This window comes from Bos mutus, chromosome 16, assembly GCF_027580195.1.
Source record: "Bos mutus isolate GX-2022 chromosome 16, NWIPB_WYAK_1.1, whole genome shotgun sequence".
NCBI classification, from domain to species: Eukaryota; Metazoa; Chordata; class Mammalia; order Artiodactyla; family Bovidae; genus Bos; species Bos mutus.
Genome location: NC_091632.1, coordinates 1,635,468 through 1,663,202, shown reverse-complemented (window position 1 = coordinate 1,663,202; position 27,735 = coordinate 1,635,468). Strand labels below are relative to the sequence as shown.

At 52.3% G+C, this 27,735-nt stretch overlaps 1 protein-coding gene and 1 non-coding gene across 2 annotated transcripts in view; both read left to right on the top strand.

The window, feature by feature from the left end:
• Positions 1-27,735, top strand: part of PIK3C2B (phosphatidylinositol-4-phosphate 3-kinase catalytic subunit type 2 beta) — a 72,807-nt gene that overhangs the window by 2,696 nt on the left and 42,376 nt on the right. Inside the window, exons 2-5 of the mRNA XM_070384740.1 lie at positions 19,623-20,643; positions 23,690-23,790; positions 24,386-24,540; positions 24,713-24,833. Coding sequence (XP_070240841.1) covers positions 19,711-20,643; positions 23,690-23,790; positions 24,386-24,540; positions 24,713-24,833 — 1,310 coding nt within the window. The 5' untranslated portion in view covers positions 19,623-19,710. The remainder of the gene's footprint in view (positions 1-19,622; positions 20,644-23,689; positions 23,791-24,385; positions 24,541-24,712; positions 24,834-27,735) is intronic.
• LOC138991294 (small nucleolar RNA SNORA3/SNORA45 family) lies at positions 5,704-5,833 on the top strand. The gene has a single exon (XR_011467323.1). It is a non-coding gene; the product is annotated as a small nucleolar RNA SNORA3/SNORA45 family (small nucleolar RNA).

Below are 27,735 nucleotides of genomic sequence, written 5' to 3'. Positions count from 1 at the left end.
TCTTTAAATAGGGTTGCTAGAATGGGAACTAGGAGAGAAGGAAAGTCCACTTAATGATATTTCTAGGAAATCAGGGGGATATATACACCCCCAAAGGCTGACTGCTGTCTATAGTTAGGGTAGTACTGAGCTGGCAAATAATATTGTAGCTCACACTGATGTCAGCTAGCTAGTCAATACAGAGGAGAGATTTGAAGCGGGCATTCCCTCTCCAGACCCTGTGCTCATAAGTTGGGTGCCCCTTTGAGGGAGATGTTGGGTCCTGGGAAAGGAGCAGCAGAGTTACAGAATTCATTCATACTGGATTCCTTGATTTGAATGCCAGTGAGATGCTACCGGACTGGGACATACCTTAGATAACTCACTTCTCAAGGACACAGATCCTGGGGGACAAGTTTCCTCCACCCAGCCCTAGTCCAGCATAGCACCTCCTTAATTCTTGCATTTCCTAGGATCACATATAGTTTTAGAATTGGAAGTCATTTCTCTACAAAGAAATGACTCTTCCAAGGTCAGGCGATTCTTAACAATGCTGGAACTTGTTCCACAGATCATTTTACTACCAATGAAAGGACCTGTCTTTTAGCACTTTGGAATGTACCTATCAGTTGACCCTATCGTTGCTGGGAAATTTTCTTCTCTCAGGATATCGGTGATGGAATTCACTGTCCTCAAATCTCCATAGTGTTAAAGGGATTAATGACACAGAACATATTTTGAGCTTTGGGGAAGAAGCCCACAAGGTATGGAGGAGGAAGAGGAGAGCAGTCCCAATAGTCCTGGGGCAGAATATAGAATCTGTGACAAGGGATCTTTAGCAGTTCGTCCTTCCTCTTCTTGAGAACTTCCTGTAGGAAGTCTCACCTAGCAGAGGCTCCATAGTGTTTCAACAAGAGGCCAAAAATCATTTACCTCTTTGGAAACTTTTTTCCTTCCTCCTTAACTTTTGCACCTGCCACTCTTCTTTTTGAAAACATTGTTTGACACCCTTCATCCTGGACCTTTCTCTCCTAACCTCAGCCAACCCTAGTCACTGCGAGACTAGTTTCCTGGGCAGTGGCTTCTTTTCTCCTTGGCGTTTTTTCCACTATGTTTAATGCCTCATTCCAAATCTCAACCCGTGGATCCTGTCTTAGAGGTTAGGTTCTATTTCTGCATCCTCCCCCCTGTGGGTGGGTGCCAGTCCTGAGAGCTGCTCACACACTCTGGTTCCCCAGGCCCACCAGGAATAAGCTTGCATGGAGGCATCCTCTCCTGCCAAGGTTTTCTCTCTTTCTGTCTTAGTCTGCTTAGTACCCTTGACAGCAGACCAGAAGGCACAGTGAGGGGAACGGGATAGAGAGCCGAGGAGATAGTACAGTTTGCCTTGCCAGGTGAAGAAACAGATATGAGCTCTTCTCATCTCAGGTCCAAACCTAGAACCCAGACTGGAGTGATTGATGGTGTCCAGCCACCGTTGAGACACCTCTGAGGGCCCCGTGTTTCTGAAAGCAGAGTGTCTGCCCCATCCCTGACTTGTCACGCTCGAGTGTCTTCCAGAGGGTAAAAGAAGTTAAAGTACGAGGAGCATTGGAGGACTCATTTAATTCTGACCCAAAATGGAGAGATTGTTTGCAAATTGGATATTATGGGCACCTGGGAGAACGCAACTGTATTTCCCCCCCCAAAATATTATAACTAGGATGTCAGATTTACACTTTAGAATTCAGGAAGACAGATTTTTTTTCTTTTTTTAAATTAAAAGAAAAGATGGATATAGTTCCCTGACAAGCGATTTTGAAAGAGTGGCTCCCTGAGGGTTGTCAATTCTCTGAAGTGCAATTTTGGTTACGCTATTGTAGGTGGTCCCAACAAGGAAGGCAAAAAGGAGCCATTTGAGAAAAAGTTCAAATACCAAGCAAGGCATGATAAAAATACCAAGCAAAGCATGATGAAAAAGAATAGCCTCCAGCACTGAGTGTCTGTCTTCCTGTAGCTTTTCAAACCTTACCTTAATTCCCACCCCCACTGCAATCCTTGGAGGAAATAGATGATGAAATTGTCTCATTCTCCTTTGCAGATGAGAGAACTGAGGTTCAGCTTAGGTTTAGATTCAAACCAAGATTAAGGTTGTACAACTAATGAGAAAAGAGCCAGAGATTGAATGTAGGTCAAGATGCCTCTAGAACCTGGGTTGTTTCTATGCTGCACTGGAGGCACCTGTGAGGAAAAAATGTCAGTGAGGCCCAGGTTCTGAATGAGATGGGGCTTCCGCAAGAGTCAGGTGACAGCAGCAAGTGTTCTTCTTAAAGTCATCTGTGGAAGAAGACGTGATCACAGAGGCAAGGAAGCTTGTCAGTTAATGTTTAAAAAGAGCTCATCTGTTCATTCACAGATGTTTTTTGAGTGCATACTAATGACTTTAGGTGCTTTCAGTGTCTAGCACATACAGCCTTCCAGAACTTACTGCTGGGTAGAGAACATAGACGAGTGAGTAGACTATAGTATGGGATGCTTAAAGAATTCATAAATGAGGCGTTTAGGGTGGTCAGAATTCCTGGTGGAAATGAAATGTTAGCTGAGATCTGAACAATGAGTAGGTGTTGGGGTGGAATGGGGAGTGAAACAAGTGGTGAGAGAGGTAAAGGAAGTGTAGTTTAATTTGGCCAGTACTCTTGCCTGGAAAACCCCATGGACGGAGGAGCCTGGTGGGCTGCAGTCTATGGGGTCGTGAAGAGTTGGGCACGACTGAGCGACTTCACTTTCACTTTTCACTTGCATGCATTGGAGAAGGAAATGGCACCCCACTCCAGTGTTCTTGCCTGGAGAATCCCAGGGACGGGGGAGCCTGGTGGGCTGCCGTCTCTGGGGTCGCACAGAGTCGGACACGACTGAGGTGACTTAGCAGCAGCAGCAGCATTGGAGGAGCTTGCATTTTATCTTTTATTCATCCATCACCCATTATGCATTGAATGCACATGGTGAACCTGAGTGCACAGCAGGGAAGAAGACAGACCAAATGAATTTCCAGGAGTAGTATCTGATGCATGGCAAGGACTCAGTAGATGGTGGTGGTCAGTTAATTTTATCATCTTCCAGTAGCAGGTTTGTGCTAAACCCTCAGAATATAAACGAGTTCAACATGGTCCCTGACTTTGGGGTAACCACACTATACTCCAAAAAACTCAAGTGAACAGATGAGCTTTATGTAGGAGGTAATTCTGTAAGCTCAATATGAGTCAGTTGTCCTATGGTTGTCCCAAGGCAGCATTTCTTAAAAAAGTATAGAAACTAAGACTAGAGTACTTAACATTTTGGGGGACACTTGAATTCTGAGAACCTAATACATGCTATTGGGTATCAACCTGGAAAAATCAATTACAATTTTGCCTTCCTTATCCAGCTTCAGAATCCCTGATGCTACAACAGGAAAGTGATAATTCTTCTCTAGGTTGGTCAGAGCACCCTCAGAACACCGTGTTTAACAACTCTGCCTGTGTGTAAAGCGTTGTATTGAGCATTGTGGGGAAGACAAAGACAAATAGGAGGTAATTTTTTCCTTAAGATTAATGGGCTTATATTTATAAAGTGTTTTGTAGTTATAAACCACATACATGGATGTTTGTTGTTGTTGTTTTTAGTCACTAAGTTGTGTCTGACTCTTGCAACCCCATGGACTATAGGATTTCCCAGGCATGAATACTGGAATGCGTTGCCATTTCCAACTCCAGGGTATGTTCCTGACGGAGGGATCAAACCCGCGTCTCCTGTATTAGCAGGCGGATTCTTTACCATTGCGCCACCAGGGAAGCCCCACCTACATGGACAAGTTATTTTTATTCTAATCACCAGTAGGGTAATACCAAACAATATAAATACAACGGGATGCATTAAAATTTTTACAGACATTTGAAAGAGAGCAAAGTCACTTTCAGTCATAGGAGATGAAAGAAGGCTCTAACATAAGAGCAGGTCGGGCAAGCCAGAGTGTTCTAGAGGGCACACGCATAAACAAAGGAGTGCTCCAGAGGGCGCTCGCATGAGCGAAGGAGTGCTCCAGAGGGCACTCAGGTGAGGGAAGGAGTGTTCCAGAGGGCACGCACGTGAGTGAAGGCGTGTTCCAGAGGCCGCTCGCGTGAGGGAAGGAGGGCTCCAGAGGGCACTCGCCTGAGCGAAGGAGTGTTCCAGAGGCCACTCGCATGCGCGAAGGAGTGTTCCAAGGGCACTTGCGTAAGGGAAGGAGTGTTCCAGAGGGCACTCGCATGAGCGAAGACGTGCTCTAGAGGGCGCTCACGTCAGCGAAGGAGTGTTCTAGAGGGCACTTGCATAAGGGAAGTAGTTGGTTCCAGAGGGCGCTCCAGAGGGCGTGCTCTAGAGGGCGCTCACGTCAGCGAAGGAGTGTTCTAGAGGGCACTTGCGTGAGCGAAGGAGTGTTCCAGAGGGCACTCGCGTGAGCGAAGGAGTGTTCCAGAGGGCACTCGCGTGAGCGAAGGAGTGTTCCAGAGGGCACTCGCGTGAGCAAAGGAATGTTCCAGAGGGCACTCGCCTAAGCGAAGGAGTGCTCCAGAGGGCTCTCGCCTGAGTGAAGGAGGGCTCCAGAGAGTGCTCGCATGAGCAAAGGAGTGTTACAGAGGCCACTCGCTTGAGGGAAGGCGTTCTCCAGAGGGCGCTCACGTGAGCGAAAGAGTGTTCCAGAGGGCACTCGCATCAGCCAAGGAGTGTTCCAGAGGGCACTCGCGTGAGCGAAGAAATGTTCCAGAGGCCGCTCGCGTGAGCGAAGGAGTGCTCCAGAGGGCACGTGCATGAGCGAAGGCGTGTTCCAGAGGCCGCTCACAGGAGTGAAGGAGTGTTCCAGAGGCCACTCACATGAGTGACAGTTTGTGGGAGAGCGTGGGGCCCTGGAGAATGGTTAATGACCATCAGCGCTTTGGGGGGCATGCAGGGGACTGGGCTGGGACTTGGTGTGGGGAAGGGAAGAGACAGAGTTTCTCACTGGACGAATGACATGACCAGAGCTCCAGGATTCCCTGGCACTGCAGTATACCAGAATAGTCACCAATATCAGCTTGAACATTTGGTAAAATGTGATATTCCTGGGTCTCCATAACAGAATGGGAAAAAGATCTCGAACAATTTTGGCCTCAAACAAGATTCAGTTTAGCTTTTACTCATTTATTTTAAATTTTATTTTATTATTTGCTTGCTGCTGCTGCTGCTAAGTCGCTTCAGTCGTGTCCGACTCTGCGACCCCATAGACGGCAGCCCACCAGGCTCCCCCATCCCTGGGATTCTCCAGGCAAGAACACTGGAGTGGGTTGCCATTTCCTTCTCCAGTGCATGAAAGGGAAAAGTGAAAGTGAAGTCGCTCAGTCCTGTCCGACTCTTCTCGACCCCATGGTCTGCAGCCTACCAGGCTCCTCCGTCCATGGGATTTTCCAGGCAAGAGTACTGGAATGGGGTGCCATTGCCTTCTCCTTATTATTTGCTTATTGACGTATAATTGATTTATAACCATTTGACTTAGTCTCTTTTACTACTTGTGTGACCTTAGGCAAATTACTCAATTCATTTCCTGTTTTCATAAAGTAAGGATAATAATATAAACATTTAAGGATTGTTATAAGGATGAAACAAGACAATACCTGGCACAGAATGCCAGATAGGGTGGGGGTGGGGGAAAGATCTGTTTCCTTCCTTCCATTTCTTTGATACTTATATTCACTTATTGAGGCTAGGGTCACATTTGGGTATCAGCTGTTGCCTTAGTGTGCTAGAGTCCTTGAAGAGTAACTGCTGACCTTATTCACTGACTGTGACCCTTATGGCATAGTCAGTCACCAGGTTAGTAACATATATCAGATTGTTACACAACTATTAGATCGATTAGTGCCCACAACTTAGGGAGATGGTAATAACTATTTGTTTAGGAGCCCTGTGGTATAGGAGTGTGTAGAAGCTGTCAGGTCCTAACCTACTCTAGTACTCTTGCCTGGAGAATCCTATGGACAGAGGAGCCTGACGGGCTACAGTCCATAGGGTTGCACAGAGTCAGACACGACTAAAGCGACTTAGCATGCAAACATGCATGTACATATTCACTTAGCCTTCCTCTCTGTCAACCCCTAGTACAACCCCCCCCCCACCTTTGCTTTGTTTTCACCAGAATAAAGTATGATAACCTCACTCCAGGCAGGACAGTGGACATATCCTTGGGGTACTAATTTGACGGATTTATAATGTTTACATACATTGCAATGGTGTTTCAGCAAGGTAGCTATGGATGGTTAGCTCCATTGTGCCTGCACATATGGCCACGTTCTGGCTTCTCTCATCCAGCTGCAGGCATGCAGCTAATCTCTGCTGAGAACAGCCTCTGACTATTGCTACCCTATTGTAGACCCTGGGTGAGGGTCACAGGAGCAAGGGCTCCATGACGGTGGGGCTGGTGGGATGTGAGTGTGCCTCACTGAACCAGGTGGGCAACTGAGTCCCTACGCTGGGTATAGCCTTGGCCTCTGTCTCCCTTGGAACTTCCTGTGCAAAGTGGGACATGAGTTCAGTTTCGTCTCTCAGTCCTGTCCGACTCTTTGTGACCCCATGAATCACAGCACGCCAGGCCTCCTTTTGCATCACTCCCAGAGTTTACTCAAACTCATGTCCATCGAGTTGGTGATGCCATCCAACCATCTCATCCTCTGTCGTCCCCTTCTTCTCCTGCCCCCAATCCCTCCCAGCATCAGAGTCTTTTCCCATGAGTCAACTCTTCGCATGAGGTGGCCAAAGTATTGGAGTTTCACCTTTAGCATCAGTCCTTCCAATGAACACCCAGGACTGATCTCCTTTAGGATGGACTGGTTGGATCTCCTTGCAGTCTAAGGGACTCTCAAGAGTCTTTTCCAACACCACAGTTCAAAAGCATCAATTCTTTGGCGCTCAGCTTTCTTCACAGTCCAACTCTCACATCCATACATGACCACTGGAAAAACCATAGCATTGACTAGATGGACATTTGTTGGCAAGGTAATATCTCTGCTGTTCAATATGCTGTCCAGGTTGGTCATAACTTTCCTTCCAAGGAGTAAGCGTCTTTTAATTTCACGGCTGCAATCACCATCTGCAGTGATTTTGGAGCCCAGAAAAATAAAGTCTGACACTGTTTCCACTGTTTCCCCATCTATTTCCCATGAAGTGATGGGACCAGATGCCATGATCTTCGTTTTCTGAACGTTGACTTTTAAGCCAACTTTTTCACTCTCCTCTTTCACTTTCATCAAGAGGCTTTTTAGTTCCTCTTCACTTTTTGCCATAAGGGTGGTGTCATTCGCATATCTGAGGTTATTGATATTTCTCCGGGCAATCTTGATTCCAGCTTGTGCTTCTTACAGCCCAGCGTTTCTCATGATGTACTCTGCACATCTCATGATGTGCTCAGTGGTGTCTGACTCTTTGCAACCCCATGAATCGCAGCACGCCAGGCCTCCCTGTCCATCACCAACTCCCGGAGTTCACTCAGACTCACGTCCATCGAGTCGGTGATGCCATCCAGCCATCTCATCCTCTGTCGTCCCCTTCTCCTCCTGCCCCCAATCCCTCCCAGCATCAGAGTCTTTTCCAGTGAGTCAACTCTTCTCATGAGGTGGCCAAAGTACTGGAGTTTCAGCTTTAGCATCATTCCTTCCAAAGAAGTCCAGGGCTGATCTCCTTCAGAATGGACTGGTTGGACCTCCTTGTACTCCAAGGGACTCTCAAGAGTCTTCTCCAACACCACAGTTCAAAAGCATCAATCCTTTGGCACTCAGCCTTCTCCACAGTCCAACTCTCACATCCATACATGACCACTGGAAAAACCATAGCCTTGACTAGACAGACCTTAGTTGGCAAAGTAATGTCTCTGCTTTTGAATATGCTATCTAGGTTGGTCATAACTTTCCTTCCAAGGAGTAAGCGTCTTTTAATTTCATGGCTGCAATCACCATCTGCAGTGATTTTGGAGCCCCAAAAATAAAGTCTGACACTGTTTCCACTGTTTCCTCATCTACTTCCCATGAAGTGATGGGACCAGATGCCATGATCTTCGTTTTCTGAACGTTGAGCTTTAAACCAACTTTTTCACTCTCCATTTTCACTTTCATCAAGAGGCTTTTTAGTTCCTCTTCACTTTCTGCCATAAGGGTGGTGTCATCTGCATATCTGAGATTATTGATATTTCTCCCGGCAATCCTGATTCCAGCTTGTGTTTCTTCCAGCCCAGCGTTTCTCATGATGTATTCTGCATATAAGTTAAATAAGCAGGGTGACAACATACAGCCTTGATGTACTCCTTTCCCTATTTGGAACCAGTCTGTTGTTTCATGTATTCTGCAAAGAAGTTAAATAAGCAGGGTGACAATATACAGCCTTGACATACTCCTTTTCCTATTTGGAACCAGTCTGTTGTTCCATGTCCAGTTCTAACTGTTGCTTCCTGACCTGCAGACACAGGAGATGGGAAAAAGGCATTAGGGCGTGTACAGAGCAATGCCGAAACTGACAGGACTCCTCCTCTACTCCCCCACCGCCTGGGTTACTTCCTACTTAGGAAAGAAATCTTGACTCCTCCATGTGCAGAGATGCAGAATGGTTGTTGTAACACCATCTAAGACAAAGGTGTTGTTCTCGTGCCCCATTCTAATGTCATGTCATGTACACAGCATCAGAATGTTTAGGAAACACTGAGAGCGTAAAAGAAGTAAGGCAAGTTTGAAACAGCTGACCGGGGAAGGTTTCTGAGGATCCTGAGTTGGGGTGAAAAGAGGAGAGAGAAAGCAGGAGTAAAAGCGCCTCCAGCTGCACTCATGGCTTTTGAGGCCCTAAGGGTCAGGTGGGACCAGTAGGGCCCGGGCACTGGAGCTGCCTCCACTGTGACAGGGCTAGGTAGGGGGTGACCAGGTGGAGGGGAGGCCCGGCTGGGATCCCCTGCAATCAGGCACCATCAGGCTCTCTGCCTACTTCCCAGCCCCCTCCCTGGTGTCCCCTTCACTGTGGTTTGGGGATTCTGAACACTGGGAGGCCGTCTGGGGATGGATCTCATCTCCCAGTTCCCTCTTAGGGCCCTGCATCCGCAGTGGGGTTTCTCCTTTGACCTTGGTGAGACAGAACCCTTGGTCTCCTCCTGGGTTCTGTGTCCTTGGCTGACCCGGGCAGGATATCCTTCCGGTCTGCTACCAGGAAGAGGGGAGAGGGACTTCATGGCTGCGGGGTGAGGCCAGGCTAACAGCAGCCAAGGCCAAGAATCGGGGGGTCAGTGACTTAAAGGGTCAGGCCGCCTCCTGGACAGTGCTTAGGGGAACTTGTGCCCTGGAGAGGTCGGGAGCTGGGACCGGGGGAGGACTGGCAAGGGCTGTGTCAGAGATCTGATCCTCCACCTTCTCACGGATAATTTCTTCCAGTGCCACTTGCAATTTCCTTTTCCACTTCCAGATTCCCTTAGGTTGAGCACCTTCTCCCCAGACTCTGCTTTTTAACTACAGACGTCCCTCTGACACTCCTGAATAAATTAGTATCAGATGTTTGGTGGTGTTTTGTGTGTGGTGTGTGTGTGTTTCTGGTCTGAAAGAAGGGGGCCACTTGGGAACTGACACCCCTTCCCTTGCCCATCCTGGTTTGTGAGGACCCCAGGGTTCTCCATTGATTGAGGGGATAACCAGCCGCCGCTGAGGCTGACCAGGTTTGTTTGGGCAAAGGCGCTCCAGGGCTCTGTGTCTGGGGTCTCCTTCCCTGGCGTCGCCCTCCTGTGAGCTTTCCTGGCTGGCCCAGCCTGGCCCCGCACCCTGGAATGTGGACAGGGAAGGGCCCTGGAACCTAGGGGCCCCGTTTTCCTTTTCTTCGGGTTCAACTTCCTGCTGCTTTTCTTAGGCTTCTTTGCCAGCGGCACTAGAACTGTCCCCTCAGCCGTCTAGGCTGGCTTCTTCTGCCCCCAGGGAGCTGCTGAGGGGGGGGTGAGTCGGAGGGTGTGTGGTGGGTGGGAGCGTGCGGGGGGGACGTGTGCAGTTTGTGTGGCTACTGTGGCTCTGGGCCCCTGGGAGTGACTGCAGCCTATCGGGGACTTTCTTGATTTGGGAACTAGCACTAATGGAAGATATTCAGACAGCCTGTCAGGATTGCTGGGCTAGGGACTGTGGTGGCAGAGAGACGGCGGTCAGAGCTGGCGGAGGGAGCTGCAGAGCCCCCCTGCCGAGAGGGCGGGAAGGAGCTCCCTGGGGACGGCGTGGGGGCCGGTCTTCACTCCTCCGAGGTTCCCATGGGTGACTGGCTCAGGCTTTTTCCGCTCGACTTCCTTTCACCCTTCTCTGAGCCAAGCAGGTGGCTGTCGGCTGCCCACACAGCCTGGCTTGCCCGCTGGTTCCTCAGCTCGGGCTTCCAGCCATTGCCCTGCCCCTCCCCACAGGCGGCACCACGGCGTGGGGGCTGTTGGCTCCCCTTCTCTACTTTGTGGACTCGTTCTGGGGACCGAGCCCCCAGGTGCTTCTCGTCCCGGGCTCTGGCCATCATCAGTGCCAAGCGTGTCCTCATGGGGAGGCGCACGGGGCTGGGGCAGGCTTGTTTCTGAGGACCAACAGCACCGTGTGGCCTCTCCACACTGGGTCACGGGCCCTTCCCACTCTGCGGTGACAGCCGGGGCAAATGCACTGACTGTTCGTGGGTCTCATTCGACTCATTTCTATTAGACAGGCGGATCCTGTCACGGAGACGGGAGACAGCCTTTCAGATGTCCAGGAAAGGTGCTACCAGAAAACAACTGAAGAATTGTTATAAGTGAATGAATTGGAGACACTCCCTGCAGATCAGAGAGTTGATCCGCAGCAAAGATGCCATTCTTGTGGAGGATGGTCTCACTGGCGTTATTCAGTTGACTCTGGCTAGTCTGATGCCTCGGTGGTTACCCCGAGATACTTCCCCATCCTCTTGCTGTGGGCATGGGCCGTCATTTGCGATGCTGCTCAGCGCTCCCTTCTTCTTCCCTGCAGACTCTGATGGGTTGGCCCTGCCCAGCTTGTGAGGACTTGAGGAGTCTGCACTGGAGCCGTGAGCCAGAGTGACACCACCTGTCATCTCTCCCTTCCAGTGAGTCCTCCAAGCAGAGCAGAGCCTTGCTGGTGTGTTGGGTCCTCACTTCGGTGCCTTGGCTGGATGGGAACAGCTGTGACCTGCTTTCTGGATTTTGCTTAATGGGCTGGCCTCCTCTAGGGAGTTTTCCCAGCCCACGCAAGAATCCTGGAGAACTGGATTCCGGCGGGCATGAGCTGGGGAAGCTAGACTGGAGGTTCAGCTGGAGGTGTCAGGCAACAGTCTAATCTTGCAGGAGCTCTCAGCTGCAGCCAGCAAATGGCACTGGGAAAGGCTGCTGTGTCCCCGTGCCCACCTCCACCCACTTTCTTATATCCCCTTCCTTGAGGGGCTTCCTTTATGCTTCAGGGGCCTACAGTAGATTCAGAGAGGCTGAGGTTTCCTAGATTTTGGAAACGTTAGGTGGTTTTTCTCTTGTAGGTAGGTTGGAGTGCACTTTGGTGGGAACTGATCTGAACTAGAAGGACTGGTCCTTGGAGCGGAGGGCAGGCAGCAGAGAAAGTGGGAAACGTGGCCCAGAGGGGAGGTGTGGCTGCTCTGGCTCCTGGGATGGTTCCTGGGTTAGAAACTCACATGCTGCCAAGACCTTTCTTTCCTTTTTGCCAAATGTTCCATTCAGCTGACTGCCAGCTCCTGGTCCCGGGCCCTGCCGTCTGTAACAGTGCAGCTCTTGGAAAGTTTTGAGATGAGCCATGAGCTGCCACCTCACCTCTTCCATCCCTGACTCTCTTAATACCAAGACCCCATGTCTACAGGGTGTGTGCCAGGAGCTTTGAGCCCCAGGGATTCCATGTGTGTGCACGTGTACATATGTGTGTGTGTTTGAATGGAACCTGCTGCACAGACAGTTTCTGAGCAGGGACTGGGGACTGTGAATGCAAACCTGACGGATGTAACTGGGTCACACGGCCTCCTGACCCTCTGCTCTCTTAGGACCAGAGAGCCTTTTATTAGGGCTCTTGGGTCCACTTTGGCTTCAGATTGGTGGAGAATTCATGGTAGGCCCAGGAGAGAGAGAGATGGAAAGTAAGTCCAGCAGCAAAGACTGAGCTACACGGGACTGCTTTAATTTGGCTAAGAGGGTGCTGGAGAGGGGCTATGTGAGTAGGAAGAAAGTGCAAGTCTCTTTCTTCCACATTTGGAACTGAGTGAGAACCACCCCGAGAGAACACGGTTAATGAGCAAGACTTTGTTGGTGTGTGTTACTCAGTGATGGGCCTGACTTCAAAGCAGCCTGTAGAGTTGTATAAAACCTGTAGGTTTTCATTACGGGAGCAGGGATCGGCTGCATATCTGTTTGAGGCGGAGAGCTGACCTACTTGACTTCTGGTTATACCTCCCTGCTGGAGGAGTCAGGTTCCTGGCACAGGGCACACTGACTTCCCTGTTGGAGCTGTGGGCGGGGAGATGTGGAGCAGGACAGCAGGGTGTGGGTTGAGGGGTGGGCGATGGGTCCCTGGCTGCAGAACCACTGGAATGGGGGTCTGGATAAGTGTGGCTGTTGGGCGTGGCTAGGGGGAGGGTCCTCTCAGAAAAGAAAACTCTGTGAGCCAAAGGGATTAAGCCTTAATGGCCTCCAGCCCTTTGACCCATTCTGTCCCAAGAGGTGGTGTGGCAGGTCTCCTAGGGCAGCCCTAGAACTGAGTCATCTTAGGGAAGACAGGGGCTTGAGACTGCACATTTTTCACCCTTTCTTGATAACTCTCCATTGCCCCTGCTTGGTGAAGATGGGCCAAGATGGGCAAGGTTCAGGCAGGGATTGAATTATTTATGATACATCTGTCACCTTTGCTAGATCGTAAGCTTCCTGGAATTGTGCCATTGTCAACCGAATATTTGGGTCTAGTATGGCGCCTGGCACATAGCTGGTACTCAACACCCATTAGATTCCACTCTGTGGCCCAGGATGTGGGGAGAGTACCCAGGCTCATTAGTCTGTCCCAAGCAGGGCAGTTCTGATACAATGCCCCCCATCGAGGCAACAGGAAGCCCTCTCCACCCAGAGCTGGAGTCACTGCTGGCCCCCGGGGCCCCGCCCTCTCTGGCACAGGCCCTGCGCAGAGTCAGCTCGCTGCAGGGAGTGCCCTCTCCTTTCTCCCCACCCTTTGACTCTGAACCATTGTGTGGCTCTGCTCGGACCGGCCTCCTCCCCCCTGACCTCCAGCCATCTGTTGGCAGCTGTGTGAACTGAGTTTGGTGCCTGGTGCTGCTTAGACCCTGGCACCGACCCGCTTGGCCATAAACCCCTTTCCCTTCACCAGCTGACTGCCTGGTGCTCTTCCAGGTCCCTTTCCCCAGTTCCCTCCTGTACTCCTGGTGGTTCTGAAACCTTAGTCTTTGGTGTCAGATCTGCACATCTGAATTGCCTGAGGGTCTTTGAAATGTTCAGAGTCCAGGGACTCACCCCACTAAATCAAACCCTCCAGGAGAAGGGCCAGGAATTTGTATGTTTGAAAAACTTACCAGATGGCAATTACAAACATTCAAATGTGGGCCCTATATTAGGTAATTTTATCGGGTCAGCGTTAACATTTTGCGGGTATGCTAACTGACATTGTGTTTACCTCAGAGAATGGCCTAGGTCTTCTGTAGAGATTCAGGCTAAAGTATTTAGAAGTGAAGTGCTTGCATCTTACTTTCAAATGTTAAGCAGAGAAAGTGTGTCCAAATGTGGGGAAATGTTAATAATGAGTGCATGCAGGTGAAGGGTAACTGGCTAAAAATGGTCTTTCAGATGGTTTTCATCTACTTTCTGAGAGATGGATACTGGAAGAGAAAACAGCTGGGGCCACCACGGCGCACAACTCCAGGGGGCACCACTCTCTTTGATGTGGTAGACGATGTCAGTCTCATAGAGTACAGTGTCTGGGTGCTCCTTGCAGTTTGTGACAGAGTGGTCTTGGCCCTTGACTTCTCTTCCTGGATGAGCTGCAGAGTAGCAAAGCCCCTGGTCCTCCTCTATCCCAGCTCTTTCCTGGGACCTACATCATGTATATTTCTTTCTTTCTTCTTCTTTTTTTAAAACAGAATCCTTAGTAGCCCTTGAGGACTCAAGGAATAGGGAATTTGTCAACCCAGCAGAGTTTGGCAGGGAGGGAACTGAATTGGAAAGAGAATGGGGGAGGCAAGAAACATGAGACTCTGATTCTTAAAATACTTTGTGTATCCACACCCCTCCTGGAGGATGAAATTCAGAAACGAGTTCTCAGTGGAAGCCAGTTCCCTCTAGCTCCAGGTGGTTGGGATCCTGCCTTCCCTCTTTCCCTAGATTTCCCCTGTGCCTGCTGCAGCTCTGAACCTTCACTCCACCTTGGGGGATGGCTCTCCCGGTCCTGCCTGCGCACCACATGCCCGTCCGCAGTAGAGTGAGCAGAGCACCGCACTTTTGGAAGGCAGCTGCCGGTGTGGCCCTGGACACGAGACTTGTCAGCGGGCTGGGCCTCCTCTGCTTGGCCTGGTGGCGTCCTGGCCGGGAGCCAGGGGGCTGGTGGTTAGAGAGGGGTAGCTCAGCTTTCTGCATTTGAATTCCAGTTTGGAAAGAGCTGTAGGAGCTGGGCCTGCTGGATCTCCCTCGGGCATTTTTTTTTTCCCTTGGCCACACCACGTAGCTTCTGGGATCTTAGTTCCTGGAGCAGGAATTGAACCTGGGCCCTCAGCAGTGAAAGCGCCAAACTGTAACCACTGGGCTGCCAGGAAGTTCCCCCTTGGGGCTTTCTTCTCTTTCTTTCTAGGGCTAACTTTGGAGTCCTCTGAGGAATCAAGAGAAATCAATAGGACTGAAGGGAATCAATAGGTCAGAATCAAAGAGTCCCAGGGCTGGAGGGCATTTTGTGCGGTGGTCTTGTCCATTTGCCCACCTGCATTTACAGATGCTAAACCTGGTCCTATTAGTTGAAGCCCAGTCCTTCCTTTGAAGGATCCTCAAGGAAGGATCCATCTGTATCCTGACCACCTATCTCCGTGTCTGAAAATTCTTACCATCAGAAAGCTCTACCCTTATGTTCCAGTTCAGGAGCATTTTTTCTCAGTGGAAATGAGGTGATATTGGAACTTGAGCTTAGTTGGGGGATAACAGAATCATACACATTTAATTTTGGATAAATAATTTAAGCTGATATTTGAGGTATATATAAGTTGCTTCCCAAGTGGTACTAGTGGTAAAGAACCTGCCTGCCAATGCAGGAGACATTGGTTTGATCCCTGGGTCAGGAAGATCCCTTGGAAGAGGACACGGCAACCCACTCCAGTATTCTTGCCTGGAGAATCCCTTGGACAGAGGAGCCTGGTGGGCTACAGCCCATAGGGTTGCAAAGAGTCAGACATGACTGAAGGGACTTAGCATATTGAGGACATGAAGATAGGGCCCTTAATTCAACCTGGGGATCCGGAGAAGGCTTCCTGAAGAACCTGATGTCTGAGCAAAGTCTGAGCATTTAGAACCAAATAAGCGAAGAACACTGGCAGTTGGGAAGGGTACCTTGGAGTAGGAAGATACTGCATAGAATCACAGAGGTATCAAATAGGTAGTAATGAATGGTTGGAGATGGGAGGGAGATGTGGGCTGGTGATGAAGGCCTTGTTAAGGAATCAAATAGAGAGCCTTTGAAGGGGTTTAAACAGAGAGTGAGATGATCAGATTTACACTTTAGAAAGAACCCTCAAGCTGCTTTGGGGAGCAAGTGGTAAAGAGGGAAAGGTTAGCAGGAAGGACTGTTAGAAGGCTCTTACGATAGCCCAGCTGAGAAGGTGTGGGTCTAATTAGGGCGGCAGCAGTTAGGATAGCAGGAGGGACTCGATTTGGGAAGAACTCAGAGGACAGGCCTTGGTGACTGGACGGGGGTAAAAGGAAGGTAGGATCCAGGAGGACCATCAGCTGCCTAGCCTGGGTGACTGAGTGGTGCCGTTCACGGCGGTGGGGAACCAGGAAAGGGAAGGCTGTGGGAAGGAAATGCGGATGTGGTCGTTCATTTGGGGCATTTGGGCTTGAGATATGGGTGGCCATAGCGACTTGAGCGGGGAGAGACTCATCTGGGGCCACCAGCACGCACCTTGTGTGAGTGGGGAACAGACCGAGACTGCCCAGTGTCAGCCAACTGAGTGGAGGATGGAGTCCCACGCCTACGCCAGCATTGCAGGGGTGGACACAGGAAGAGGAGGACAACGGTGGAAGACGAGAAGAAAGAGAGTCATGGGAGGCAGCGGGTCGAGGGCACGGGAAGAGGGGAATGCTCCACGAGCCAAGGGCAGCAGCGGTGTCTGGGCAGATAGAAACCTCTGTGGAAGCGGGGAGCCTGGGCGTTATTGCTGGGGCATTCCAGTGGAATGCCGGGGGCAGAAGGCAGGTGGCAGTGAACTGAGGAGCCAATAATGGAGACCTGAGAAGCGCCGTGTGTCTTCTGCTCTTGGCTGGGAAGGGAAGGGAGCACTGAGAGGGCATGAGCTGAAGGACAGGAAGCCAAGGTGATTAGGGTCTGTGTAGGCTTCTGGTTTTTGTTTCTTCTTTCTTTCTTTCTAAGGCCAGAAGAAGCTTGAACATGTTTAAGTGCTGAAGAGAGTGAGCCAGTTAAGGGGAAGAGCTGAAAGTCAGGGAGAGGGGGAGTTTGTGGAGCGTGTGTGGAGGAGACCCGGTGGTGGGGCAAGTGCCCAGGAGGCTTCTAAGTCAGCGGGAGGGGTACTGCTTCTCCAGAGGCCGAAAGGAGAAAAGGAGGCTGAATGCAGGCGTGGATCAGTTAGTTAGTGGGCAAGAGAGGCAGGACGCTGAGAGAGATTATTTCCAATGGCCTCAGTTTCTCTCTTCACAGCGGCGCCAGGCCAGGCCATTTTACTACTATGCTTGTTCCAGCGTGGGGCAAAAATACAGCCATTCTCTGGATTAAACCTGGAGGAGGGCATGGCAACCCACTCCAGTGTTCTTGCCTGGAGAGTCCCCATGGACAGAGGAGCCTGGCGAGCTACGGTCTATGGGGTCACAAAGAGTTGGACATGACTGAGCGACTAAGCACAGCACAAGCTCAGTTCAGCTTTGAGCGTTTATCTCTTGTCTCCTATCAAAAGCATGGGCCTCCTTTTCCTGGGTCTAGTGTCCCATCTCTGGGCAGCCAAGTTCTGGGTATCTCCATCTGCTCATCCGATTCCTTGGAATTTTAAGTAGCATGACTCTCTTCCTCTGTGGATAAAACGTAGTCTATAAGGAGATGTTGAAGGGTGGAGAAACGCAACAGACACAGGAAGCAGCAGAGAGCTGTTTTTGCATACCCTGAAACTGAGCTTGTGCTACTCAATTTTGGGGGAAATACATTCCAAGACTCATGGAGCCAGCCTGTGCCTAAGGGGTGCTCCAGGATCTGGGAGGGGGCTGCATGTAAAGGATGCTCTTGCCCTAACTCATTTGGGGTGTGATGGAACTTGCCACCGTGCACCTATCTGAACTTATTTTCTATTGATGTTTTCAATTTTCTTATCATGAAGGACATGCTTCATATGTCTGTAACTTGCTGGGCAAAGCAGTACAATAAAATGAAGGATTTTTGATAATTTTAGAAATGGTGAACTCAGCTGCTGGTGAGAAGCTTCAGAAGTGACTTACTTCACACTCAGCTGTCCCAACCTAATCTGAAACACACATACACACACAGGTCTGTGGTTCTTAGCTTCGGCTACAGTTTAGAGTCTCCTAGGGAGTTTTTAAAAATACCACTGCCTACTGCAGACCAATTAAATCAGAATCTCTTGAAAGTACCTGGGCTTCAGTACTTTTAAGAATTCCCCCAGTGTTTGTAATATGCAGCCAGGGTTGAGAACCACTGGGCCAGGCTATCCTTGTCATCACGAACATGTCTTCATGCCGTGTCATCCCACGGCACCTGAAGGAGAAGGGTGACAAAGCTGGAGTAAATGAACAGGGCTTCTCATGGCAGAGGCAGCTGGCCAGGCGTGTGTGTGTGTGATCTTCCTGTCTGGTTTCCTAAGGGCTGAGGGAAATCAAGATTTTGGCACACCTTCCCTTCATCAGGCACCCGGGTCTTACCTGTTGGCTAGTTTTGTTTTATTGCTTGTATTGATGTATTTTGGGAGGATCTCAGTGCAGTCTGACTAGTTGTTTCATAGGGCTTTATTGTACTTTTCATTATAGATTTATTGAAGTATAATTGTACGTATAGTATGTACATATACATATAGTATGTATGTACATACAGTAAATTGTACATACTTAAAGTGCACAACTTTATAAATTTTGACATACATATATATGGCCAGTGGTAAAGAATCTGCCTGCCAAAGCAGGAGATGCAGGTTCAGTTCCTGGGTCGGGAAGATCCCTGGGAGAAGGGAATGGCACCCCACTCCGGTACTCTTGCCCGGAGAATTCCATGGACAGAGGAGCCTGGCGGGCCACTGTCCGTGGGATCGCAAAGCGTCCACACAACTGAGTGAGCGACTGGCAGTTGCACTTTCACTGTGGATTAGTCCTCCTTTTCCAGAACTTTATACAAATGGAATGCTACATACCCATAATCTTGGTCTGACTTGTTTTTCTCAGCATAGTTATTTTGAGATTCATCCGTGTTACTGCATGTAGCAGTAATGAATTCCTTTTTGTTGCTGAGTGGCATTCAGCTGTGTGGACGCATCACATTTTTGAATCCACTCACCTGCTGATGGACACTGGGTTGTCTCCAGGTTTTGATACGTCTGTTAGTCCCGAACGCCTAAGCCTTCCCCACCCCGCCCCCTTGGCAACCACAAGCCTGTGTTCTGTGTCTGTGCCTCTCTTTCTGTTTCATAGATATGTTCATTTGCGTCATATTTTAGACCCCACATATAAGTGATATCGTTATGGAATTTGTCTTTTTCTGTTTGACATACTTCACTTAGTATGGTCATCTCTAGGTCCATTCATATTGGAGAGCTGTCTTTCAATCGACTGAAGAGCCCTTGTCTCTATCTTTTTGTCTTTGCTGATGCAAGGTGCCTCCTTCTTTCCTTGGGGAACCTGTAAGCGAGATGAGGATGGGATTTAGGGACCAGAGATAGTAAAATGTATGGATGAATGGACGGAGAAGGCGATGGCACCCCACTCGTACTCTTGATTGGAAAACCCATGGATGGAGGAGCCTGGTAGGCTGCAGTCCATGGGGTCGCCAAGAGTCGGACACGACTGAGTGACTTCACTTTCACTTTTCACTTTCATGCATTGGAGAAGGAAATGGCAGCCCACTCCAGTGTTCTTGCCTGGAGAATCCCAGGGATGGGGGAGCCTGGTGGGCTGCCGTCTATGGGGTCACACAGAGTCGGACACGACTGAAGTGACTTAGCATAGCATAGCATAGCATGGATGAATGGAAGGGTGGATGGGTGTAATAGATACATAAAGTTGGCCTGGTGTCTCTCTATTTTTTTCTTCATCTTTCTGTTTCTTTCCATCTGTTGTAGGCACTCAAGAAACAGGCAGTGGCCCAGATTCTAGCGCCCAGTCAGATTGCTGACCCATCTGTTTTTGAGACCTAATGACTGATATTTTTACCCATTCCTTGCAGGTGCCCAGACACCATGCCACAACCCTGCAGACCGGACTTTGCCATGAAGTAGACGGCTTCCTCGTCTGCGCTGTCCCCCGTCCTCACCATGTCTTCGACTCAGGGCAGTGGGGAACACTGGAAGTCCCTGGAGTCGGTGGGCATCAGCCGCAAAGAACTGGCCATGGCTGAAGCCTTGCAGATGGAGTACGACGCGCTGTCCCGGCTTCGGCACGACAAGGAGGAAAGCAGGGCAAAGCAGAACGCAGACCCCTCTCTGATCGGCTGGGATGAGCCTGTTCTGGACTTCTACAGCAAGCCAGCGGGAAGGCGGAAGGACCTCAAGCTCTTACGCGGTCTTTCTGGCTCCGATCCTACCCTCAATTACAACTCAGTCTCCCCACAGGAAGGGCTGCCCAACCACTCTACCTCCCGGGGCTCCCAGCCTGGCCCAGATCCCTGGCCCAAAGGCTCCCTGGCCGAAGACTATCTCTACATTTTTGATGGTTCAGATGGGGGGCTCTCCTTGTCCCCAGGACCAAGGCACAGAGAAGACTCTTCTAAGAAACTGTCCCCGCCTCCTCTGCCTCCCCGAGTCTCTATCTGGGATACTCCTCCCCTGCCTCCCAGAAAGGGGTCCCCCTCCTCTTCCAAGGTTTCCCAGCCCAGTGACATCAACACTTTCTCTTCAGTTGAACAACCTCCAGGCAAGTTGCTGGGGCCCGGGATCCTAGAAGAGGAGGAGGAGCTGGGAGGTGGGAGTCCGGGGCGGCCGCTGGGTTCCGTGGACTACGACGGCATTAACGATGCCATCACACGGCTGAACCTGAAGTCGACCTACGACGCAGAGATGCTGCAGGATGCCACCAGGGGCTGGAAGGAGGGTCGGGGGCCCCTGGACTTTGCCAAGGACACTCCTGGGAAGCCCGTGGCCCGGAGCAAGACCATGCCCCCACAGGTGCCCCCCCGCACATACGCCTCCCGCTGCGCCAACCGGAAAAACGCAACACCCGGCAAGAACCGCCGCATTTCTGCAGCCCCGGTGAGGACCTCTGTGTTTCTTCTGTGCCCGTTGCCTTGTCCTTCAGAAACAGAACAGTCCCTCTTTCCTCTTCACTGTCCAAATGCAGGTCTGCTCCACCCTCACCCCTTCAGTGCGCTCCTGGCTCTGCCTCTGCGCCCCAGGCCGGGCTGGGGAAGGGAGGAGGGACGCCAGGAGAGGGAGCTCCTTTTCAGGGCCAAGTTTCGTGTGTCCCGGCCAAGCGGCCCTTGTGGGTGTGGGCGTTTCTGAATGCCCGCTTAGTGATATAAGGGGAGACCTGGGGTGAGGAGATGCAGCGTTGACTCCATGGCCGAATGGCCTCTGCTTTCTGACTTTCTGCTCGGCCGAAAGTGCTGCGTGACGATGGGGTTGAGTCCCGAGCCTGACCGATGTTCGGCGCTCAGGGATCGCGTCCTGGCCAGACCTCTCAGTGTCTTTCGTGATGAGCCTTGGTGCAGAGCCCTGCTGCCTCTCACCCCAAAGCTCCACTGTGCTCGCTCCCTTTCTCTCTGTGCTCTCTCCCCCACTTCTCTCCAGGTCTCTGCCTCTCTGCCCCGCTGTCTGTCTCCTCCCTGTCCTCTGTGCGCGCACACGCATGCTTCTCTCTCTCATTGGGATAAAATATACATCCCATAAATCTCTTTGAACCAGTCAGTAAGTATGCAATTCAGTGGCATTAAGTACATTCATGTTGTTGTGCCATCATCACCATCATCCATCTCATTTTGCAGTGAAAATATTTGGAAAAAGTATGCAGTGTGACAATAATAGTTTCACTTTTATCAGTGCATAGTATACAATAGCAAAGCATTTACGCAGAAGCACAGGGTAGGTTTTTTTCTGGTTTAAGAAGTGTCAGCAGCATCCCCTTCAGGGGAGGACCTGAAGCCTGCTTCGTGTTTCACACTCGGGCCCTGGAAACCCTGGCCCCGGAGGAGCCAAGAGGCACCCCTTGGCAGATGCCTTCTGTGCTAATGGCGTTCCACTTCATTCCATCCTTGTTTTCTCCTAGCCCATTGTCTAATGGACACTGGGGCTTTCCCACGTTACGTCCCAGTAATTGGGATCCTCCACGACTCTGGAAGAGCCACGTGGTCCTTCCTTCCTGTGCTGGTTAAGAGAGTCCCCCAGAGCAGAGGCAGCTCCTGGGATAAGCTGTAGGGCGCCAGGCTCTTTAAAGGCCCTGCTCTGAGAGGTGGGGCTGTTCCTGCTATTTATAGGGACAGGGAGAGTCTGTTCTCACACAGCCGGGCCTGCTCGCACCGAGTCAGGCCACCCTGGTAGGTGGGAACCCCTGTGGCTCCCTTTCCCCCTCCCCAACTCTGATCCTTCCCACATCCCCTGTGTGTTATCAGAATTCTGGGGGGAAACTTGGTCCAGTGTCTCCTTGAAGAAGCTAGGGCAAGCAGAGCTCCTGCCCGTTCTTAGGGGGACATGCGGCCTTGGTCCTCCCCACCCCAGCCTGGTGCGGGGGCTCACTCCAGGACCGGGGCCCCTTCCGGCTCCCGGCCCACACCACCTCCTCGCCTTCGCCGGGCCTCCAGCCGGAGCGACCCTCCTCATCCCAGGCCTGCGGGGCCAGCTGAGGAGACGGCTGGCTCCAAGTGCCGGCGCGGTATCCCTGCTGCCAGCCTCTGCCTTGCAGGTGCCCCCGGCCAGCATCAGGCGATGCCCCCAGGGCCTGCCGGCCGGGCAAACGTAAGTGGCTTTGTTTTGTTTTCTTACGGAGCCCATGAGTGGCACTGAAAGGGCCTGAGTGGCCCTCACTGGCCACTCTGTCTTCTGCCCCCTGCCTTGCCCTCCCCTCCCTGTCTCTGTCGCTCTGTTGCTCTCACTTCTGTGGGTGAGTTGCTGACAGTGGTACTATTGTTTTGACTGGGACACAGCACGAACTTGGCAGGGCCGGGACCTCCCATGCCAGCTGCCCCCACGCTGCCCTCCCCTCTCTGCACACCCTCCACGCCTGCCCAGGGGGCGAGGCCAGTGAGCGAGGGTCACTCAGAGGAAGCGATCTGGTTATTCAAACGAGGAACTCACTTGCTGCCGTCTGCCCCGGGGCGGGGCAGGCAGGCTGAGAGGTGAAGGCTGGTGTGAGCAGACTGGTGCGCGGCTTCTCGGAAATGGCGCTTTTACCCGATGCCGGCTGCTGCTCCATCTGCGCCATCACTTCGTTCCTTGGGGGCAGCCTCCCCCGGGGCTCTGGGCAGGTCTGTCAGGACAGACTTGCACCAGCCCCTCCTCCACTTCGTCCCCCTGGGGCTGTGCTACAGGTCTTGTTGGAGGGCTGCTTTAAAACTCTCCGTGGATGACTGGACAGCCCCGTGGTGGAGGTCCTGCTGAGAATCTCAGGTGGCACACACGTTTTCTTGGACTGGAAGTGGAGCTCAGGCAGGCTCCCTCACATTGCAGCTGTGGGGGACCAGCAGAGTAGAAGGACCTAACCCTTTTAGCAGGTCCTTTCCTGCCCAGGAAGCTGCTTTGACACTTTATTCCTCAAACAGCATTGACCGGGAAGGCACGTGTGTCTGAGTCATCGCCTCCATCTATGGTCTCTTAGTTTCTCTCTGTGTTGGGTCCCTGGGGCTTGCTGTGGATGTTGAAGTGTTGCCCAGGGCCCCGTTTCCTTGGGGACTCTTTGGGCAACCTGCTTCCATGGGCTTCCGTTCTGGGATAGGGGAAACAGCTGTCCGCTCAGCTTCCCGCCACGCCTCTGTGAGCACCCTCCAGAAAGTCAGCCCCGGGGTCCAGCAAGCAGGGCACTGCCTGACCTGCAGGCTTGAGCTTACTAGACACTGGCGTCTCCGGAAGGAGGTTTGGCCACATTCACGTCCATCTCATCCAGGCTTCCAAACTCAGCCAAGGCTTCAACTGCTTTTTCAACTTGGCGCTTAGTCTCCCAGGACAGAAGATAAATATATTCCTGAAAGTCCCACATATGCCACTCTCACCAGGAAGCCTTTACACCTGGAGGTTAAGAGTTTAGATCGAGGAGCGGCCTATGGGAAGGGGATGATGAGGCTCTGAGTCAGCTGCTCTTCTCTTAAAGGTGGGCTCCCGGCCCCACACCGTCGCCAATGGCCACGAGCTGTTTGAGGTCTCAGAGGAGAGAGATGAGGAAGTTGCTGCATTTTGCCACATGCTGGATGTGTAAGAGTTAATGACGGGGTTAGGGAGGGCTGTGGGGCGGGGAGGAGACTCAGTCCTTTCAGAACTTTCTAGGGAGGAAGAGCCATCTGTAATAGATCTCAATTATAACTATGGGGTGCTTCCTGCAACCGGTGTTTGTAGGCTGTTTTGGAGTCTTAGAATTTTCACATTGTGGACAAAATTCATGAAACTTGGCTCTAACAAAGTATTTCCAATCACTTCAGGAGCAGTTGCCCTTAGGAGCAAATATACCCCAGATGGAGATAAAGGGTGTAATCTTATCTGGAGCTAAAAGAGAAAGGAAATGGATTCAGAAAAATATTCCTCGGAACTTATTATGGAAAGCTGTGTTGTTTAGAACTGTCCCTAATGTTCAACTCAGCTTGAGAAACGTTTTGCAACTGTAACAAATGTGTCAAGAACATGGTTTCGCAGAGATGCTTCCCCACTGTCCCCATCCTGGCCTGAAGACCTGGAGGGCCGCAGGCGGGATGGGCATGGAGGGGCCCTTGGGCCTCAGGATGGAGGTCCCAGCAGGCGTCTTGTCCGCCACTGTCTCCCGAAGGCACAGGTCTTCCCCTCTCTTCCTGCACAGCCTCCGATCCGGCTCTGATGTCCAGGACTACGCCCTCACTGGGTATGTCTGGAGCGCTGTCACCCCGAGCCCGGAGCACCTCGGGGATGAGGTGAACCTGAAGGTGACCGTGCTGTGCGACAGCCTGCGGGAGCCGCTCACTTTTACCTGCAACTGTAAGTTGGGGGGAGGCTGCGTGGGCATCCTCAGAGGTGGGGCAGGGGTGACTGTTTTGAAACCCCAAACTGCTTCATTGGCTGGTGCTGGGCCTGCAGGGCGAGGGGGCTCAGGTTGAGCCCCGCCTGCCGCAGTGACCCCCTCCTTGCCCCCCCGCCTCACCCCTTTCAGGCTCCTCCACTGTAGACTTGCTCATCTACCAGACCCTGTGCTACACCCGTGATGAACTGAGGGATGTCGACGTGGGTGACTTTGTGCTGAAGCCCTGTGGGCTGGAGGAGTTCCTGCAGAAGTGAGTGAGCGGGTGGGGACAAGCGGGCAGGAGGTGGCACGTGTCTTCTGGGACGCAGGGTCATGAGAGGGCTTTGCAGGGGCACGCTGGGCTCGAGGCCTGGCCACAGGCAGGACTCCTGCTTTCTGGGCATACTCTCAGCCACGTCGCGCTTTCCCCAGGAGCTCGGTCTTCCAGAGGGCTTGGCCGGCTTCCTGAGACAAATCTGCTGTGGAAAGAGCTTGGAACTGGGATTGGGCAAAGAGCATATCTGCCTGCAGACTTGTGCACGTGGAGAGATGTGTGTGGGGGGGTGGGGGGCTATGCCCCCGCCCTAGATCTTGTGCGGTGTCTTTACGGCCGGGGGCAGGAGGAGGACTGGGCAGAGTGCCCCACGGGACCAGGGGTAAGAACCACAGTTGCTCTCTTCCCCCTTCCTCTGCCGGCGAGCCCTTGCCCCGCTGGCATGTGGGGCTGGCTGTCCTCCCCACCAGAGGCGCGCCTCCAGCGCCTGTCCGTTCAGCGCCCTCTGCAGTGAACAGCCTCACTGGAAAGTCTGATGGGGACCAGTCTTCTTTCCACTGTGCTGGGCTCTGGGGAGCTGGGCTGGCAGAGAGGGGGCTGCACCCCTCGGGTGGCACGGCTGTGTGGCGGGCTGCAGAATCAGCCAGAGGTCAGCGGATCAGGAAACAGAGAGATCTGCCCTCCCCCTCAAGCTTTAGCCGCATGCTGCCCTCGTCCCTGGCTGCCTGGTGCAGCCGATGCTGGGAACGGGGAGAAGAGGCTGCCTCTCTGGGCTGAGGGGCTGAGGGGCACGCGGGGAACACCGCCACTTGCTCCTTCCCTTCCACGTAGGTCGAGAGGCAAGGATGCCTGATCTGTGACTAGCGCCATTCTTGGCTGGCTTCTCAGGGGTATTGTGGGCCCTTCCTGTCTCTGTGCCCTCAACAGGAAAACAGAGAAAAGAAGAGGGCAGGGCCCTGTGTGGCACAACTCCAGGGAAGTTCAATGTATACTTACTTTCCCCCAGAAGAATAAAAGGGGCCCCAGACTCAGGGGCTCCTGGCAGAGAGCCCCTGCCACTGTCGGAAGGAGCAGTGGGCACTGTGGGCACCTGAGCACAGCGGGTTGGGGTCTGGCTGCCTTTTACGGGTTGTGAGACTCTGGCCCTCAGCTGCTTCTGTAAAATGCGCCAAGGGTTATAGATGAGAACACCCCGATGAGCAATCCCTAAATGTTCCCAGAGAAGGACCAGTCCAAAGAGAGGATCCAGGTCAGCTGGATACTGCCATTTCCTTTACGGCCCCTAGTCCTTCAGCCCCTGAGTCCAGAGGTGGTGGATAAGCGGTCAGGTGCTGACTTCTTGCCAAGACGCAGGGGGAATGTCGCAGGCGAGGTGGAACAGGATGGTTGGTCCTAGGGTCAGGCCTGTCTCCCCCTACCTTGAATGCACGCAGAAGAAAGCCTTCCACAGAGAAAGTCAGGCACGCTCCCCGGGGACTTGTGTCCATTGCTCTTGGTCCAGGAGCCCCTCCTCCACCAGGGCTCTTCTCTTTCCTCTCGTGTAACAGAAAAGCCCAGGCCCCTGAGCATCTGCCTTGAGTGGAGGTGGGAAGGCCCCTTGGGAGCTCCAGAAAGCTGCTGGCTCCCAGGAGGCCCTGGGTTTCCTCCCCTGGTCTAGCAGAGGGGCTGACGCTGAGGGGGAGTGGCAGTCCAGGATGCAGGCTGCCCTGATAAGAACCTTGAGATGGTCCCAGGGGAAGGCTGGGTTTCCTGCCGCCTCCCCCACCTCCGCCACCTCTTCCTTCCTCCCAGGCACTCCCGCCAGCCCTGCCCCATGGCCCAGCCTCTCCCACCTCCAGGTTTCGGCTGCCACCCAGTCTCAGCAGGGGGGGCCCAATTCTGAGGCTTGGCCCCTCTGGATGTGGACAACCCACTTACGTCCTAGCGGCCTGTCCTGGCCATGGGCCTGGACCCCTTTGTCGGCTTCTGCACAGAGCCCTCTGCATTGCTCTCCTTGCTGTTTCTGGCCTAGACTCCCGGCTCTGCTGAGGAAGGAAGTCCCTTTCCGGCTTCTGTTCCCCAGCTGCTGGGACCTGGCCCAGGCCTGCTGAGCTGGCCTGCAGGGGGGACTCAGTCTGCCCTTCTCCCGGGCTTCCTTTCTGACCACGGTTCAACTTGGGGCTGGAGCAGCTGGGGACCCCCTAGAGCGCCTTCTCTGGAGCCTAGGCTGGGTTAGGGGCACAGAGGTCTTGTGTGTTGTCCTCTGAGCAGGGGTAATGGCATGCAGGTCGTCTGTAGAGATTATATTGTTATTCACAGTCACACGACCCACAGAGGGAGGTGAGAAGCAGGAGTTTGGTTGGGGATAATTCCACCCGGAATCTTGGTGGGTTTGCTTGGTTGGCCTTGGCACCCCAGATGGTAATAGTGAGGAGTGTGTGACTTAAGACCACAGTGTGGGGGGACTTAAGACCACCTGTGCTTACGCTGGCTTCTGGTCTGTCCTATATGCCAAAGTTAGGCTTCTCTGGTGGCTTAGTTGGTATTGAATCTGCCTGCAGTACAGGAGACCCAGATTCGATTCCTGGGTAGGGAAGATTCCCCTGGAGAAGGGAATGGTAACCCACTCTAGTATTCTCGCCTGGAAAATCCCATGGACAGAGGAGCCTGGCAGGCTACAGTCCATGGTTGCAGAGTTGGACACGACTGGGCAACTAACACACATATATACCAAAGCCAAGAGGAAAAATGAAGTTGCTCAGTCGTGCCCAATTCTTTGCAACCCCATGGACTGTAGCCTACCAGGTTCCTCTGTCCGTGGGATTCTCCAGCCAAGAGTACTGGAGTGGGTTGCCATTTCCTTCTCCAGGGGATCTTCCCGACTCAGGGATTGAACCCAGGTCTCCCGCATTGTAGGCAG